At 46.0% G+C, this 17,330-nt stretch overlaps 2 protein-coding genes across 6 annotated transcripts in view; one reads left to right on the forward strand and one right to left on the reverse strand.

Moving 5' to 3' along the window:
• LOC133159674 (electrogenic aspartate/glutamate antiporter SLC25A12, mitochondrial-like) overlaps positions 1-7,372 on the forward strand; it is a 15,194-nt gene extending 7,822 nt beyond the window's left edge. For 2 of the 3 annotated variants that reach the window (XM_061286913.1, XM_061286911.1), the window contains exons 9-18: positions 398-482; positions 1,468-1,549; positions 2,351-2,509; positions 3,208-3,260; positions 3,447-3,527; positions 4,670-4,810; positions 5,488-5,626; positions 5,862-6,020; positions 6,106-6,196; positions 6,304-6,775. In XM_061286913.1, coding sequence (XP_061142897.1) covers positions 398-482; positions 1,468-1,549; positions 2,351-2,509; positions 3,208-3,260; positions 3,447-3,527; positions 4,670-4,810; positions 5,488-5,626; positions 5,862-6,020; positions 6,106-6,196; positions 6,304-6,481 — 1,168 coding nt within the window. In that variant the 3' untranslated portion in view covers positions 6,482-6,775. Of the gene's footprint in view, positions 1-397; positions 483-1,467; positions 1,550-2,350; positions 2,510-3,207; positions 3,261-3,446; positions 3,528-4,669; positions 4,811-5,487; positions 5,627-5,861; positions 6,021-6,105; positions 6,197-6,303; positions 6,776-6,818 lie in introns of those variants that run through there. The other variant, XM_061286912.1, reaches the window with a different exon arrangement.
• On the reverse strand, positions 7,070-17,312 carry dync1i2a (dynein, cytoplasmic 1, intermediate chain 2a). 3 transcript variants are annotated; one of them, XM_061286920.1, is made up of 17 exons: positions 17,231-17,312; positions 16,298-16,415; positions 16,119-16,233; positions 15,644-15,731; positions 14,918-14,977; positions 14,579-14,694; positions 10,688-10,774; positions 10,451-10,613; positions 10,257-10,356; positions 9,642-9,767; positions 9,416-9,562; positions 9,224-9,337; positions 9,010-9,143; positions 8,213-8,357; positions 7,990-8,130; positions 7,762-7,887; positions 7,070-7,676 (listed from the first exon to the last, which is right to left on the reverse strand). In XM_061286920.1, exons 2-17 carry the CDS (start codon positions 16,403-16,405, stop codon positions 7,563-7,565), a joined length of 1,884 nt encoding a protein of 627 aa, XP_061142904.1. In that variant the 5' UTR covers positions 16,406-16,415; positions 17,231-17,312; the 3' UTR covers positions 7,070-7,562. The 3 variants fall into 3 exon arrangements, with proteins under 3 accessions (XP_061142904.1, XP_061142905.1, XP_061142906.1); XM_061286921.1 differs by lacking the exon at positions 14,918-14,977; XM_061286922.1 differs by lacking the exons at positions 15,644-15,731; positions 16,119-16,233; positions 16,298-16,415; positions 17,231-17,312 and having other exon boundaries at positions 14,757-14,977.
• Positions 17,313-17,330: the final 18 nt, after the last annotated feature.

Here is a 17,330-nt window from a genome sequence, read left to right on the forward strand (position 1 = left end):
TGGGAGCACAGTTTTGTGGAGTACAGTAAATAAATGGTAGAAATGTGGCGCGGGGGTAGGTCCTTGGTTCACAACACGACATTGTGTGTTGTGGAAATAAAGATGAGTTGCGTTGTGGTGATCACACAATAAACAACCCCTTAACAAATAATTCCGGCATTTTATAGCGCTATAGTTGTGTTTACAGGTTGGGAAAGTCAAAAGTTATTGCCCAATCAGTTACTCTGCATGTTGCTTTACAAGGAAAACATACAGCAAACATTTTAATGAAGAGTCTAGCCTTTTTATGGTTTGTCAGGAAAATATTCTGGAAAATGTTACATCACAAGACAAAAGTATTTTTTTGTTTGTTTTTGCTTTTTTAATTCCCTTTCCTCTTCTGCCGTTGTGTGTAAAGGCGTCTCAATCACAGTGACATCGAAAGGATAGCCCCGCTGGAAGAAGGAGGCATGCCTTACCGCCTCGCCGAGGCCCAGAGACAGGTAGCCCGACCGACACCTCACGTCGCATTCCCATGTCTTTTATCTGAGCTTCTCTTCCAAGACCTCAACCTCCTTGTTGCACAGTAGCAGAAAAAAAAAGCCTAAAGAGGATGTTCCATAAGTGAATTAGCAGAGTGCCCACATTTCTTTTCCCTCGCTCCTTGTGAAGTGCATTACTTAAACTCCCAGATGAAAGTAGAGCAATTACATTTATAGAAGAGGAATGGATTGTTGCACCTCTCCATGAAAGGCTCCCCTCGAACATATCCACTGCAGGCTGATAAAAGGCAAGGATTTTAGAGGCCTTTAGCGAGGTCTGCTAATGGCATGAAGGAGTTGGGGGGCGGAAAGCACGCTGCCTTCACCGGATAACGTGCTTCTCTCGAGCTGCGGTCAGAACTAGCGGGCCGGCGGTGCTTCTTGGGATGTCTCAGAGGTCTGGAATTTGATTCCTCCGGGGTGATGCTACCATCCCAAGGCCTGCCCTTAGCGGAAATACACTAATTGTTTGAAACCTTTGATCAAGTCCTGAATCTTGATAGCATGCAACTCCGCATCTGGCAGCGAGGGGAGGGGGGAGCAATGTGTTGTGCTCATGTCTGGCAGAAGTTACACACACACACACACACATACGCACACACACTTGTAGATATTTATCTGAACATGGAAAAGGCTTGTAGGGCTAATCTGTTCCCCTGCGCCGCTGCGAAAACAAAGAGGCCCCTGCTTTCAACATCAAACATGAACGTAGCCGGGCGAGCAGATAAGAAAGAAATTATGCTTTGTGAAAATAAAAGCTCTTCAACTCCTCCACATGCAGCTTCTGAGGGAAATCGCAAGGTCATGTGGTCAATTGCTAAATCCCGAATGGGACTGTCCTACCTTCACTTGACCTACTTTCAATCCACACGCGAGCTGCTTCTGTATAGTTTTTGTTTTGTTCACTGCATATTTGACCTCTGCTGTCTTTTTTCCTCTTCCTCAGCATACCCCTGATTCGTCCCGGCCCATCTGGCTCCAGGTTGCGGAGTCTGCCTACAGGTTTACTCTGGGCTCAATTGCTGGAGGTGAGTGACACGGCTGCCGCCCACGGGGGTAACTTTAGCCAGCCAGACGAGACGAGCCCGAGATTCCGGGGCCGGCCATTGTGCTGCTGTGGAGCGAGGAGCTGTGATCTGAGGCTCCCGCTTTGTGCGGCCGTACCGCTGGTGGCTCCAGGCTGTCGTCGGAGCCGGAGCTTCGGAATATCACAAATCTTCCGGAACCGAGCTCCCTGGAATCCTGTCTAATTACACTGGGAGGAATTGATACGCGGAATCTCTGACATAACTGGCCCCAAGATAGAAACTGATTTTGTGCGTGTGTGTGTGCGTGTCTGTTTAAAACAATTTAAATCAGCGCAGCAGACATCATTAATCACAGGACTGGAGGAAAGCACCACGTGTTTTGGATGTTAATGAGCCACTTCTCGGCTTCACTGCTGATAGAGCTGTTTGCAAGCAGGATTTATTCCAGTGTTACCTCCTCCCCCTTCTTGGTTGATTTATTCATTTTGAATTCAGCAGTGGGGAAAGTGCCACCGTCATGAATTGGATGAAAGTTCATACACACTCAAATATACAGAACTCTAATTATTGATTTATGTCAGCTTTTCTTCTGGCCTCTGATTGGTTGGGCAGAGCCGCTCAAGTTTGAGTAGCTCAACGCATCTGGAGTGATCTGCACGGATTCATACATTTAATAATCAGCCTCTTCCAAACTCTGAAAGTCAATTAGTTCCCCAACGAAGGCCCAGGTACCACGTAATTGTATACAACAAACATGTCAATACATCATCCAACATTCAGCCTAATTTGTTTGTTTTCTAGCCACCGGTGCCACAGCTGTGTATCCCATCGACCTGGTCAAGACTCGCATGCAGAACCAGCGCTCCACGGGCTCCTTGGTGGGCGAGCTCATGTACAAGAACAGCTTCGACTGTGCCAAGAAAGTACTGCGCTACGAGGGCGTCTTCGGATTCTACCGAGGTAATCAATAGCCCATTATGGCTAAAATCATGTGCCGCGCAGGCAGCACATCGCAAAGGTGCTAATGTTGGCGGCGCGCTTTGCTAATTGATACCGTTGTGGCCTCCTGCTTCACCGGGGAATAAAGCAACAGCCAGGGGTCGCGTTTTCATTTTGTCCGAGGCGAGATCTCGTTCAAACCGGATGGCAGTAATGGCGCTGAGGGCTGGTGACACACAACACTCTCGGCTCGGGGCGCTTCACTTCCAAGAAGTCAAGGCTGCCACCTACTGCCCCCAACGACGCAGCTCTTTATTGCGCCCCTCCTCCTCCTCCTCACTTGATGAAGGAGACGCTGGCCTGTTTTTTTTTTTTTTTCCTGTAGCGGTCACTCAGCAGCTCCTGTTCAAATCGAGCTTGCATGATGGACGCACGATGAAAACCACCCAGGCTGCGCTTTTGTGTGAATACTGAGAAGCAGTCAAGCTTTCACACAGATGCTATTCCAAAACATAAAAAAATGTACATTTAAGCTTGGAAAACGGACTTTTTAACCTTACAAAAAAACATTTTTCAAAATCTTAAAAACTTGCAACCTAAATTTTGAGGGGGGGGGCGGGGTCATATGTGAGCAAGAATGATTTCGCCTGTTGCTCAGCAAAGAATACGCATTCATTTGACCACCAACTCTCCTAATGACAGCTATGAATATTTTGCAGGTCTCCTCCCGCAGCTCATCGGCGTGGCCCCGGAGAAAGCCATCAAACTCACGGCAAGTCATTCCTTCAGCGCTGCTTTGGAGTGCCCCCAAAGAACTGGCTTTGAAAACACTCATGCTAGCGGGCGCACTTTGCAATCAAGACACAGCTCCAAGCACAAATTCATGTTAATGCGCTGCTCTCAAGGTCGATATTGGGTCTCATTTCCTTTTTTTTTTGTTTGTTTTTCCTTCTCCCAGATGAATGATTTAGTCAGAGACAAGTTCACCCAACAGGATGGTTCCATCTCTCTGGCTGCTGAAATCCTAGCTGGTGGATGCGTAAGCACAACTTTAATATTTAGATTGACTCTGCTCTCAATACTAATAATAAATCAAAAATTGTATGTTATATTAGATTTTATTGCCTGTTTCATTAGATTAATTTGCAAAATTGTGTCTGATGGCACATTGGAGACGCAAGCAGTGTTTCCTGCCATCCACTTGCTGGTTGTAGATTCTGGTAGGGAACCGGGATTGGCTGCGGAGAAGATCCCCGCAGGTTGCTAGCGGGGTCCTCGGGGTCACAACCCCTGTCAGGGTGTAATTGAAGGAGAGGCCCTGAGGGTCCCGACCGAAGCCGGTTCTTGCTCATTTGTGATTGAGTTTGACAGCAGCATGCATAGCTGAAGCCCGCCAACACGGGCGGCAACACCACAGGATGTTTCTTGTACAAACCGTGTACAGGATACATCCCAGCTGGGGACTTCTGTCATTCATTTTACAAGGCTTCGTATGATTTCTTTTTTTTACTCTCTGTGAAAGGCTGCCAAATGATGGCTGGCATCAGAGAAGTGAAGAAGATAAAAGCGACGGGGTCCATCTTCAGAGCAGCGGATGCCCTCCCCCCTTCCACTTTAAAAATGACTAAACACACCCGGGCTTTTTTTAGATCCAAGCTCGGATGTTTACAGATAAGACCCCTGCCCTGAATGTCACCAGCGGCCGTCCTGAGGCCTGATTAGCTTTTTGGGAGGGGGTGATAAATGTGCCTGAGTCACAGGGTGCTACGCCTCAGGCTGAGCCGTCCAGGGGTGAGTCAACGCTCCCCCCCCCCCCGACCTCGGAAAAGAGGGTAAAATCGGGAAGTGTGCGGGGCAAGGCCGGCTCGCCCCCGCCACAGGAGGTGCCCCGAGGGGGGGAGGCGAGAGGGCAGAGGGCCTGTGCCAGGGTCACAGCCTCCCGAGCCCCCTCACCCGGCGTCTGCTCTGACCTGACCCCTGTCGCTTCTCTATTAATGCCTGCTTTACTTCCTGTTTGCCGACGTCCATGAAAAGTGGCTTTTGTCTTGTCGTCATTTCAGAAATCCCATTAAGGGCAAACGCTTACAAATCATTAGCATCTTCACAAACTCACTTAACTGCAAAAGTTGAAAGAGTTGTAAACATTTGATCACCTTATTCACCCTTTGTTGTTTCCCACAGGCCGGAGGCTCCCAGGTGATTTTCACCAACCCTCTAGAGATTGTCAAAATCCGCCTGCAGGTGGCCGGCGAGATCACCACGGGCCCCAGGGTCAGCGCCCTCAATGTCTTACGAGAACTGGGCTTCTTTGGCCTCTACAAGGTGGGTCGGCAAACCTGGGTCGGGCTGTCTGTCACGCAAGGGCGGAGGAGGACACACAAGACACAAAAACATCAAGCAGTGTACTGAGATAGGATGCTGATTATCCCCCCCCCCCCCATTTTAGATAGTCACGATAAAGTGAAAATGCACATCCTCTAAATTTGACACACCACAGATGTTGTTAATACTACACAGTTTCACTTTTGTTGTGAAGCATCAGAATTTCAAATGCCAACATGAAACGTAACTTGTGCTGTTTGCAATTTTCCTCAAACGGTGTTGAAAACGAGACAAGGCAGCAAACGAGTGAGGGCCTATTCCTCGCCACTCGCTGCTGCTGCGTTCCCACATTCTTGCGGCTTTCACAGCAGGCCAAGTCACGCAGTCGTACGTTGACGTCGAGCAGACAGTGTGTGGCTCCGTAAGAAAACACACACACACACATAAATAGTTGGGGAAAAATGCTGACTTCCTCTTGGCAGGAGGTGCACATAGCCAGCAGAGTGTGATTGATGTCTCTGCCTTGAGGAGCTTTGGCCTCCATCATCATGAAAGTTGCCCTTAGGTGAAATGAGACAGCACCCAGACCACTAGACCTCGCCAAAACAACAGCCCTCATTTTGCCCACCAAGCAATCCTGCCTGCCTGCCCGCACATATTCCAAATGTGTTTTTTAGGGTGCTAAAGCGTGCTTCCTGAGGGACATCCCCTTTTCGGCCATCTACTTCCCTGCCTACGCACACACCAAACAGATGCTTGCAGACGACACGGGAAAAGTGGGAGCCCTCCAGCTGCTCACCGCTGGAGCCATTGCAGGTATAACGAAGCACCATTTGAGGCAACCGTGTTTTTATATATGCCCGTTAGCCTGAGCGCAATTTCCAAACATGGCTGCTCATGATGGCACGCTATTATGAAGAGTCAAGGCTGTCTAGCTTTAACAAAACAGCAACACCATTAATACTGAGCAGTAAATGTACAGTCAGCCCACTGTTGCATTGTACGGGGTCCTTGAATGCGTCACCACTCGATTCCCGTTGCTCCCAATAAGGTGTACCGGCAGCATCGCTGGTGACCCCCGCTGATGTCATCAAGACCAGGCTGCAGGTGGCGGCCCGAGCGGGCCAGACCACATACAACGGAGTCATCGACTGCTTCAGGAAGATCCTCAAAGAGGAAGGCTTCACGGCCTTGTGGAAGGGTGCCGGAGGTCAGCCGAATGGATTTTAGTTACACAACATAGAACATTCACTTGAGTTTTTTTCTTTTTTCTTGAAGAATTTTGTGTCTTTCAGCTCGAGTCTTCCGATCATCACCGCAGTTCGGAGTCACCCTGGTGACCTACGAACTCCTGCAAAGATGGTTTAAAGTTGACTTTGGTGGCCAGTAAGTATTCTCACCTTTTTAGGGCTGAACAATTAATTGGAAAAATAATGGCAAATTGTTCAGCCATTCGCAAAGCAACTCAACCCGAATAAAACTCCCTCCTGTAGCCAGCCGCAGGGATCGGAGGCCACCCTCGTCCCTAAATTGGAGGACCTTCCTCCGGTCAGTGCCGACCACGTGGGCGGATATCGTCTGGCGGCCGCCACGTTTACCGGCGTGGAGCGAAAGTTCGGCCTTCATTTGCCCAAGTTTCAAGCTTCCGGCGAGGTGGTCGCCAAAGCGTAAGCACTGTGAGCTGGTACGTGCCTCCAAGAGATACCGTGAAAATGCTGCATGGGTCATAGCTTTTTTTGGTGTTTATTTTTGCAAGGCTTGCACAACTTGTACATACTGTACTTCTTTTTAGAGGAACATTATGACATTGCAAAGGATTGTTACTGAATTTTTATCGGATGCCAAAGCGCTTGGGTGATGTCTGTGCATGTGTCTGCTATGTACAGTTATCAAATTGTGAATTTTCATCTGGGGCAATCATTTTAAATGTATTTATTTTATTGGAATAAATGGTTACAAACTGTTTTTCAAAGCACATAAAGTAAATACAGTGCCATTATCATTTAAGGAAAAAGAAACGTCATTAGCCGAAGAACTCAGCTATTCACGTTTTGCTGCAGTTGAGTTGGCGCCACCTGGTGGTATCTTCTCATCAAGGAACTGCTGATGTAAGTTGAGGAGCTTCATTGCTAAAGAGACCAGAGCCAGGTCATTTGGAGATTAAATTAATAAAATGAAACAATTGTATTGTCACTACAGGCGCCGTGAAGCACTATATTCACTATATTGGTTGTTAAAGACATACAAACACTGCTGAGATAGCAACAATTTTTTTTATAGATCTTTGAATCACTGAGTGTTTACAGCATAGATGGTCATCTTATGTATGGGGGACATTCCAGTCTAAAGAGCTGCAAGGATGTTGGAAAATATAGATTTTGAACATGTCAATCATGCAAATATGAGATGAAGACAATGATGCTTACATTCTAAAGATGCGATTGCTTCGGTAACATGAAATTAAAGAAACAGTGCAGAGAAAGAAAACATTTGGCTTGTACAGCCTGTGTGGCAGATGTTGACATGCCAGAGATAAAGACAGGATTTCATATTTAAGGCATCTGGTTGAAAGAAAAAAAAAAAAGTTTGGTGTTTTGCTACTATAGCTCTGAGGTTTTGACCTGTCCCAAAAAGCAGAGTGGGAAATGATCAGCTGACTCATCCTTCAATAAGGAACGCTCAAGCCGTCATCAGAGCAAGGTTCGTATTCACGAACCCTCCGGTGGTCCCTAAACACAGCCGCGCTGTGACATCACGCAGCCAGACGCTGTGCCGCCAGCTCCTCTGCATCGTCTCGGTTCTCGTTGATCTCTGCCAGCGTGCGGACGAAGCGACTCCATTCGTCATTCCGCGGAACAGCGATTTGCTGGGGAGGGAGGGGTGAAGCGAGTTTTGTCAACTTTAGGTCGCCATCCTCACATTTGACTCTAGTAAAAATCAAGCTTACTCACCTCTCCAATGTCATACACTAGAACTCGTCCGTCCGAGTCTCCCACAGCGATTTCTCTTCCAGATGGAGCCCATCGGATCCTGTTGAGAGCCGGGTTCCCATCCACAGTCACGCTAGCTGTTGGGACCTGACAAGAAGTGTGTAAGAAAAAAAAAAAGTTCACAGTTTGCCAAACTTCTGCTTATCGTCAAGTGTGTTGCATTCACTGCAATGTGTGATACTGTTGCACCTCAGTGTCATTGTTGAGGTTCCACAGGTCCAAATGGCCGACGCCATCCACGCAAGCGAACAGAGCCGGGTGAGTCGGAGACCACATGACGTCATAGACGTAGTCAGAGTTGTCCTCGAACGAGTAGAGCGGCTTGTTGTTCTGCGAATCCGATAACGTGTCGATAGATTCGTACGACATTTACCTGTTGCCATATTGCATTGCATCAACGGCCACGTTTTACCTTAGTGCTCCACAATTTGACGGTCCAGTCGAAAGAGGAGGTCACAAAGAGATGGGAGAAGTCCAGCGGCCCAGCGGCCGTGTGACAGTCGATTCCCGTGATTGGTCCGTGGTGGCCCTCAAACATCTCGCTGATGCCTGCTTTGCTGTGGAGCACGCAAAAAGACGGTGACCTTGAGTTTATTTTGGATTGAGACACAAGACTGTGACGCCTAAGCATCATTCCAGAGGTACGACTGTATTCAACACCTTCGAATGACTCCCTTCCACCACGCACTGTTATCCAATGAAGCTCAGATAATTAACACAGAGTGGTAAATACTCAGCGTGAGTGATGCTTATGCATTATTAAACTGCAATGACGGTATCATACTTTTGCAAATGAGGTGGAAAATGATCGGGCCTATTACAGAGGTGAATCCGTGAGCCGAGTAGCGATCATCTGCCGGGCTACTGCAGGACATTTCAATTATTTGGTCTCGGGCTAATTCGCATCTCAGCGGGGGGTTGAGCCGCATTTGCAGGGGTGGGGGGGGATCATCCGGCATGAGCGCAGCTGTTTAACGACAACGGCTCTGGATGAGCTGCATGTTAAATCCTCCCTGGGACGCCAGGCTGTTAAAAAGACTCTGCGTTTAAAAGGGAAAAACTGATTCATCTCCTTGTTAATGTTGAACGAGCTTTATGTGGTCAACTGACAGGCGGAGAAGAAAAACATGGCCAGTAAAAAAACAGCTCGGGGAGTTTTGCGTTGCTGTGATGTCTGAGTGTTTCTTTTTTGGAGGCCGGTGGACTCACCTTCCGTGACGACACGACATGTAGACGGAGCCGTCCTCGCTGCCCACCACGAAATTGTTGACGTCTCCCAACGGGAAGGACATGGAGGTGACGGCTACGGCTTTGGATTGCTTGAACACCAGCTCCATGCTGTCCTGTGTGGGGAGGGTGGGGCTTTGTCAAAACACACTCAGCCAAACACAAATGTATAAATTCCACTCATTGCAGTTGAAACCTGTGGCTGAGAGAGCATGTCCAGGCTCCAGGAACACATCTTGCCATCGGTGGAGATGCTAATCAAGTTGTTGGCGTTCTGGGTGCCGACCACATTGACGCAGTAGACCGGGTGCTGGACAAACAGCGATGTTAGGAAAATCACTTATAGAAGGAAGGTAAGACAGCAAGGTTAGCTTAAAAAGCTAGCTACCGTATGCGCGGCAGCAGATAGGGGCGTCCTCTGCACCGGAGTCCTTTTGTTGCTCCTGTTGTCCCACAGAACAATTTGGCCCGAGTATGTGCCCCCGACAACCACGTTGGGGTGGAACTTGGCGAAGGAGGCGGACATAACGGCAGACTGTCAGAAAGAGGAGCAAAAAGATTAGAGATTACACAAATCCACAATCCTGTTCAGACGGTCCAAGTGCATTCAGTACCTGACAGTGGAAGACGTACTCCGGTGTCGTCTTCTTGTACTTCATGTTCCACACTAAAGCCACGCCGTCTGGCTCGTGAGGAGCGTCCATGTTGTTGTTGTAGGAGGCAACTAGAAGTTCGGGGTACTAGAAAAAAAAAAAAATCAGTCAGAATGACACAGTGGCTGAAGACTGGTGGGGGGTGAGGTAACCCATTAATCTTTTGTCGCCTTGAGTAATCAACGCGGAATGCAGAGTTTGTCTCCACAATTACAAATTGGAAGGGCATGGATTTTCCCACTGGGCAGGTAAATAGCGTGAAGAAAAAAAAAAAAGCTGGCATTCAATCAGTGTCGCAAGTCATTGCCGAATCATGCATGAAATAACTCTGGACACCAAAGGAAACAAATCATTACGCTCTTCGACTAAGTGACAATTTGGGTGGGACCTTAAACTTTCATTCCTGAGGGACTTGCAAAGTAAACGCTGTCAAACTCCAGCTATGTAATCATAAAACATGACGGCTGGGAAAAGTTAACAGCCAATTAGCCGCGGCTTTGTACACGATGAACTTCTGTTTGGGTAGACAAAGTGATGTTGGATACTATGTGAACAAAAAAAAAAATAAGGAGAGACCTGAAGCGACCAATCCAGACAGGTGACAACGCGATGCTTGGACCAGCGTTCATCTGTGAATTGTCTGTTGAGCGAAAGTTTTGTTGCGCCCTGAATTTCACTGTGGAAAAAAAAATAAGATGACAATACAGCATGTCCATGAAATTTCGACTGGGAAGCTCAACGTGAGTCAATTGTTAGGATGCGATGATTACCCCTCCTTCTCTTCCAGGTCGCGGCCGCTATAGTCGAACAAGAGGTCCACGTGCTCCGACAGAGCTCGCTCGATGATGCGAGTGCTATGGTCGAAGAAATTCACAAACTCCTCCGAGTGCAAAATCTGCAGTTTCTCCTCCTCGGTCAGTTCATGGAGGGTCACTGGGGGAGGGGGGGGGGGGTTTGGTTAAAATGTTTTGATTGATTATTGTGTGACGTCACCGTTGCTTGATTACCTTCTTCTTCCTCGTTGAGGTCGGGCTTCTCGATCGGTGTCTCGACGACAGTCTGCGGCGGAGCGACTTCTTCCTCCTCCTCCTCATCTGCCAAACAGTAAGTCCATTTTAAAAGCAGATTTCTGCAGCCTGATTCATAAAATAGTATAATCACATTCCTTTCATGAATGCAGCATGTTTTATAATAATGTAGGCCCTGATTATACACAAACACTCAAAAGGGAGAACAAAGTCTGACACCAATTTTCACCTGTCTTTCACATCCCCTATTCTCTTCTTTCAATAAAAAGCTTCTCCCGGTGATTATGGCCAACGCAAAAGACTTTTGGTATCTCTGCCTTGCATTTGTTAGGTCTGTCAAGCTCGACGTCGCTTTTCAAAGGGATGCTGCGTCTCAAAAGCGGCGAGGTTGTCATTTGTGCTCGACGGACACGGCGCAGCGGGTGTCTTGTTGTCGCAGGCGGCCCGTTTCCCCGAAGCTGTTAATGAGACTCATTCAAAGGCGATCCGAGTTGTCAGTGTAGCCGCTCGCTTCTGTGTCCCGGAAACTAGTTGGCCCCTTCTAGCAGGTGCCCGAGCTCCATCCCATTGGTTGGAGCAGATGACGGCACGGTGCAAAGGCAGATGGCCACGTCTGGATTGTCTGAGGTTCTTCAGAGGTGGCACGGTGATGATGGGCACAGAGGTTTTCCGCTCTGCTGCTTCGAGACAAGACCCCCCACCCGCCCTGTGTAATTACCGACCTAGCAGGAGGTCCTGCAACTTCTATTCAAGCTCAGATAATGTACAACAAACTACAGGCCGGAGCAGCTGGGAAACTGCTCGCTAGCTTCTTTCAAAGCACATCTCCTAAAGACGCTATACCGCCTGAGTTTTGAAAAAATAATAGACGGTTCTTGTAAGGATTTATCTTGGGCTTACGTCTAATATAAGACAACGGCACGGCACAGCAGGAATTCCTTCCCGTCGAGATCATCTAAATGATAATGTCATCCGTCACTTTGCCTATGAAGAGATTTAAGAAACACTTTCGGGAAAAACGTTATTGAGCACGCTGATGAGTTTATCGCTTTGAAGACGCTGTGTCGTTTCAGGGTACGGACGGGCCATATGCTTTTGCGAGCAACGGGAAAAGGTTCAAATGTTTTCTTTCAAGGGCCTCAATCAGGTTTGGGGGGGAAAACAGTAATCACCCGGCCGCACTCGTCAGCCCTGACGAGGCGAGCCGGCCGCGGCAATCAACCTGCCAGGCATTAGGAGCGGATAGACAATCTGAAAATAAAGGGTATAATGCACCTGCCAGCCAAGATGGCCATTTGGAGAAAAGCTAGTGATCCCGGTGACCCCGCTGGGGAGGGGGGGAGTGCCTAGTGAAGGAAAGCGGGAGGGGGGTTACATTTAACAAAATTCACCCGGGTCTTCGACGTCCTATATAGCAACACCTCCTTTATAAAAAGGAGCCTATTACGCCTTTTGCACCATTTAAGAAATTTAAAAAAAAAAAGCTTTTCGAGGAGTGAGTGCAAAGATGGTTTTGTGTGAAGGCAAACACGGCCAGTGATGTTCACGAATACAACAAAACGACCTTTGCCCCGAGGACCCGCAGGTGTCTTCCTCTTCCTCGGCACAAAAGTCTGAAAGCGACGGCGCGCGCGAGCCGCTTTGCAAAGACAGCGGGCTTGTTACGTTGCAACCTTTTGCCATCCGGGCTAATCAGCCAAAGACGCAGTGGGGAAGATAATTTCTTGTCTCCACAAATAAGAAGCTTTAAACAGCCCTTTTCTCCCTTTAGACAAAAGATGGTGATTAATCCTTTCAAAAGACATTGCAACATTTACAGATCAGGAAAAAAAAAGCCAGTGCAAATTACACAACAGAAAAAGGTCAATTGGTTGGATAATACTGGCATTAAAAAATAAAAATATTTATTGTGGCTTGAAACTAATCAGAACTAATCAGGAAAAAAAAAACTTAGGGTCAGGTAGAGACTTTTATGTACCGTATTTTCCGCCCTATAAGGCGCACCTAAAAACCTAAAATTTTCTCAAAAACCAACAGTGCGCCTTATAGTCCGGTGCGCCTTATATATGGACCAAATTCCTAAATTTAAACTGGCCCAAAGCATTGTGTCATGAAATCAATCATAAGTGGCCTGCTGAAGACTATGAATCATGACTCAAAAAGACTATGGATCATTATTTTATGATTATAAAGTAATTTGTTCCGTCTAAAGTTGAAATAAAAAAGATAAAAAGGAGAATGATTTGATTTGGATTAAAAATCTGACATGATGCATTAATGGTGCGCCTTATAGTCCGGTGCGCCTTATATAAGGATAAAGTTTTAAAATGGGCCATTCATTGAAGGTGCGCCTTATAGTCCGGTGCGCCTTATAGGCCGGAAAATACGGTATCTAAAAACCCCTGTCCCAAAACTTCTGCTCAACATGGAGCATGTTCATTGATAAAAAAAGTAGCAATTATGTGCACAACCACCAATAGGTAAATCATAACAACCCTCCAAAGCGAGAACCTACCCACATCTCTTCACACAATAGGTATTTAACCACTAAGTGCATAAAAGGCAACTAAATTCAAAAGTGGCACTTGAGCTGAGAAGGCCACAAAGGGCTTTTGTGAACTGAAGTTGTGACCTTGCTCGGAATCTAGAGTGATTAAAACAATCCCATTCCATTAAACGCTGGATTGACTAAACCGCTGCAAGTACTTCTAAGCGCGACAAGTCTTTTGTAGCTCTGCGCCGGAGCGCCCACCCTGCGCCGCCACCCCATTAGCACCTCACACTCCAGCATGACATCGTCATCGGTAATTACAGCCTCTCGTTAAGGAGCGGATCCCCGATTCTGCTTATTGTGAACCACTCCGGCCATCGACAGGCAAACAAATATGCGTTTAGGAAACTGGAGGTGTTAAAATTAGGGAATTATTTTAAAATCAGATAGAGATGAAGCAGCCTTCATTGAGAAGATTATGACCCCTGGAAAGTTTGTAAATTAAGCAGAGCACTAGCTAGCTAGCTAATCGATAATTGTTGAGGGGCGGGGCAACACGTGCAGGCTTCGTTTTAGCCACGCCCCACGATAAAAAACAAAAAAAAAAACGCACACACGGTGTCACCAAGTGTGTTTTGTTACGTGCGGTGGAGAAAGAAGACAGGGAAGCGAGGGAGTTGATGAAATGATTACACAGCGCCTGCGAGGCGAAGCGGGATTCAAAGCTGCTCGAATCCATCTTTGTTTAACAGTTTTACAATAGCCATAAAGAGTGATGTGGATTATTCTTCTGCTGAGGGATTTTTATTTTATTTTATTATTTTGGATCTTTTTCTCTTGCTGGGTCAGCGCAGAGTTTTCTACATAACTCTTGACCCAACAGCCCTTCCATGATGTTTAAAATCCTAAGCAGGCTTTCAAGGACAGCGAAATGGATGCGTTCAATGATGCAAGTGAATCAAGTAGACAAGCATAATGACAGACTTGCGCCAGACGGTGAATTTGTAAGAGCTTGGAGATAGTTGGGACATCTCGAAATGGACGAGAGAGTGGGGGATTTTTTTTTTTTTCCTGTACTTTCATTTTAGGGCTAGCTCACAATCACTTCCGGAATATTCGTTGACTCGGGTCTTATGGGTTGGTCTAAAAATATTCTGAAATCATTATTTTCATTTTTTTTTTCTGATGGAGTAATATACTATGTCTAATTTTGCTAACACGGCTCCAACTTTACCTGCTGGGAAAGGTATGTTATGCTAGCAAAGCGGTATCGGTGTCATAGTATCGGAGCATTTGTGCATCAATCGTTTTTTAATGTTTCTCAATTTATTTCTGATCTCTTCAAAAGAAATCTAAAGGTTGTTTAAAAATTGCCTTACCTTCTTTTTGCTGTGTCATGACAGGTGTCTGGGTCTCTTTTGTATAAGACACAGTCTCCCGTGGAGGGAAGTCCACCTGAGTGACCTTGGCCATTCCAAGTTTGGAAGCGCCCCGCCTAGAAGCAGAAAACCACTCAAACCACTACACAAGCAACAGTCGACAATTTCAACTCCTTACCAGAAAAATCTCGGATGGAATGGCAAGTGGCTCAGATTAGTTTTACAAAACCAATGTTAACATATCTTGCACATGCAAAATGTGAGTCGTGACAAGTAATCATGCCGTAGATTGAGAGAAGGGAAAATGACCAGGAAAGGAGAGAAGAGAGTGTCCAGTACCCCAGCTCAGAATCAGAATGAAGTTGAAGAGTAGACGGGTCAGAGTCCCAGTGTAGAGTCCTGGTTAGTGTCACAGCAACAAGGCGGCATTAGTGAGACGCACGACCCAGCACAAACCAGGAGAGGAAACAAAGTTAGCAAAACATGCACATTTACAAAGGAAGGATTGGGGAGACACAAAAGTACATTCATATAGGGAACAAGTCTGTAAATATTTGTCGTTTCTGAACTGGTTCTGGATACAATTTTAGTTTTTTCTTAGTAACGGAGGGGTTGTAATTTGATCTTTTTCATCTTGCTTGAAAATTCAATTACACTTCCTCATTGATTGACTTTGAGGTGTGAACGCTCCCACACATGGTAAGGGGGGCGGGGGGGGGTTCTGAATAAAGAAAAAAAAAAAAGGAGAACTTCCGAGTGTGTGACACAAAGTGTTAACGTGCATCCAAGCTGAGCCTCGGGGAGAAAACATGACCTCCATGTGTGTAGGAAATGGCCGTGCCGGGTGAGGGAAATGAGTCAACGCGTTAAAGGGGGTCGGAGGGGAGGGGGGCTCCTTGGGTCTGATGGGACGATCTTGAATTTCATCCTAGGGAAGGAGCTCTAATTAGAGGTTAAGAAGTCCCCCAGGCATCACAACAGCCTGTTTTATTATTAATTCCTAAATCAACCGCATGTAAATCTAATAAATGAGCAAACGGCTGGAATAAATTTCTTGTACTGTACCTTGGTCCCGGAGCTCCATCCGAGTCCTGGCTCCCCGTCTCGCTTAAGGTGTCTGCCGATTTGGCAGTTGGAGACGTGGGAGGAGCGGCTACAGAAAGAAATAAACACAAAAAGATATTTCTATAACATAATGGTGGCCACAATAGTATTGTGTTGATGCAGTTGTACTGCTAACACAAACTTGGTTTCAAAATACGGCCAGGAACTTGGACGTGCTAATTGAAGTCAAATATTTTTTAAATAAATGCCGTGATATCAGAATGAAAAATAAAACAAGATTATAATTTGTGTTTTATAAACTATAGGCTAAGGGACGTTTTGTTTAATAGAGCTCTACTGCCCCCTGCTGTTCGCAAAGGGACAAGGATCTGTTAGCATTAACTGGGGAAAAGACATTAGTTGAACTGACTGAAAGTGAGACTGATTTTGCAATACAAGAATGAAATTGGAAGTATTAACTAGATAAGCCACATACCGACAGAAACATCTGAGGCGATGCCAAAACTTTGTAGCAGGGCATCGGCTTCATTGCGCTTCTTCTCCAAGTCAGACTCTTCACGGTGAACGGCAGTATCTTTCAGTTGATCTGCCTATTTTATAGTGGGAAAAAAAGATGTCACCAATTCAAGAGAATATTGTGACAAAGTTACTAACCTCCTTTTTCTTGCGTTCCTCTTCCTTTCTTTTCTTTTCCTCTCTGATTTGGGCCAAGCGTTGCTTCTTTCTTTCAAGCTCCGCTTTTAGTTCGCTTTTGTCAGACATGATGCTGCAGCTGCATAGCATGAGAGAAAATAAATAAATAAATAAATAAATAAATAAATAAATAAATAAATAAATAAATAAATAAATAAATAAATAAATAAATAAATGCTGAGTGGATAGTATCAGCACACATTTCAGATCATATTTTTTTCCAATGTGGTACACTTGTAGAACAGAGATTTTGATCAACGCAGCTTTTCTTATTCTGTTCCTCATTGTATTGTGCAGATTCCTAAAAAAATGCATGCCTTTAAACTATTTTTATTTAACAGAAAACTCGAGACCAGACAATTCCGGAGGACAGCTATTATTAAAGCCCCACCCTGTGAAATCGGTAACTACAATTTGACCCCTACGAGCTTCTTTGTCAAAAAGGCAACTGGTTTTCATTTGATTGTGCAGATACGCGTATTTTTACTTGTTAAAATCATAAGTTCGATCAAATATTGAGATCCCAGCTTCGCTTCGATTCAGCTTCAACTTGAACTCTGTCCACTACAGCTACTGTTAGCATTCCCTGCTAAGACCGGCTAATTTGCTGTCATAACTTTGCGTATAGAACGCGTACTGTAGCACAACATACATACACATGTCAGACTAAAAGTTTGTCGTTTAATTAAAACGAGATCTTGCAGAATCCAGCGATTATCGAATTAGCAATTAGCATTGACAGCTATCTAGGTCCGCAGGGCTGTCATGCGCTAACCGATCAAATGATCGGCGGCTAAATGAAGCCTCAGAGCCAACTCAAACTATCAAATTAAGCTAACTTTAACAAGTACTTTCTACTACAACTCGAGTAGAAACATTTGGGAGCATACGAACCTTTTACTCCGTTCGGGGCCGGTGGATCTTTACCAAAAAGCAAAACAATCCAATTTCATGCCACGTACGGCAACCGCGAAGGGACAAAACAGACGACTAT

Source organism: Syngnathus typhle, linkage group LG9 (assembly GCF_033458585.1).
Source record: "Syngnathus typhle isolate RoL2023-S1 ecotype Sweden linkage group LG9, RoL_Styp_1.0, whole genome shotgun sequence".
NCBI classification, from domain to species: Eukaryota; Metazoa; Chordata; class Actinopteri; order Syngnathiformes; family Syngnathidae; genus Syngnathus; species Syngnathus typhle.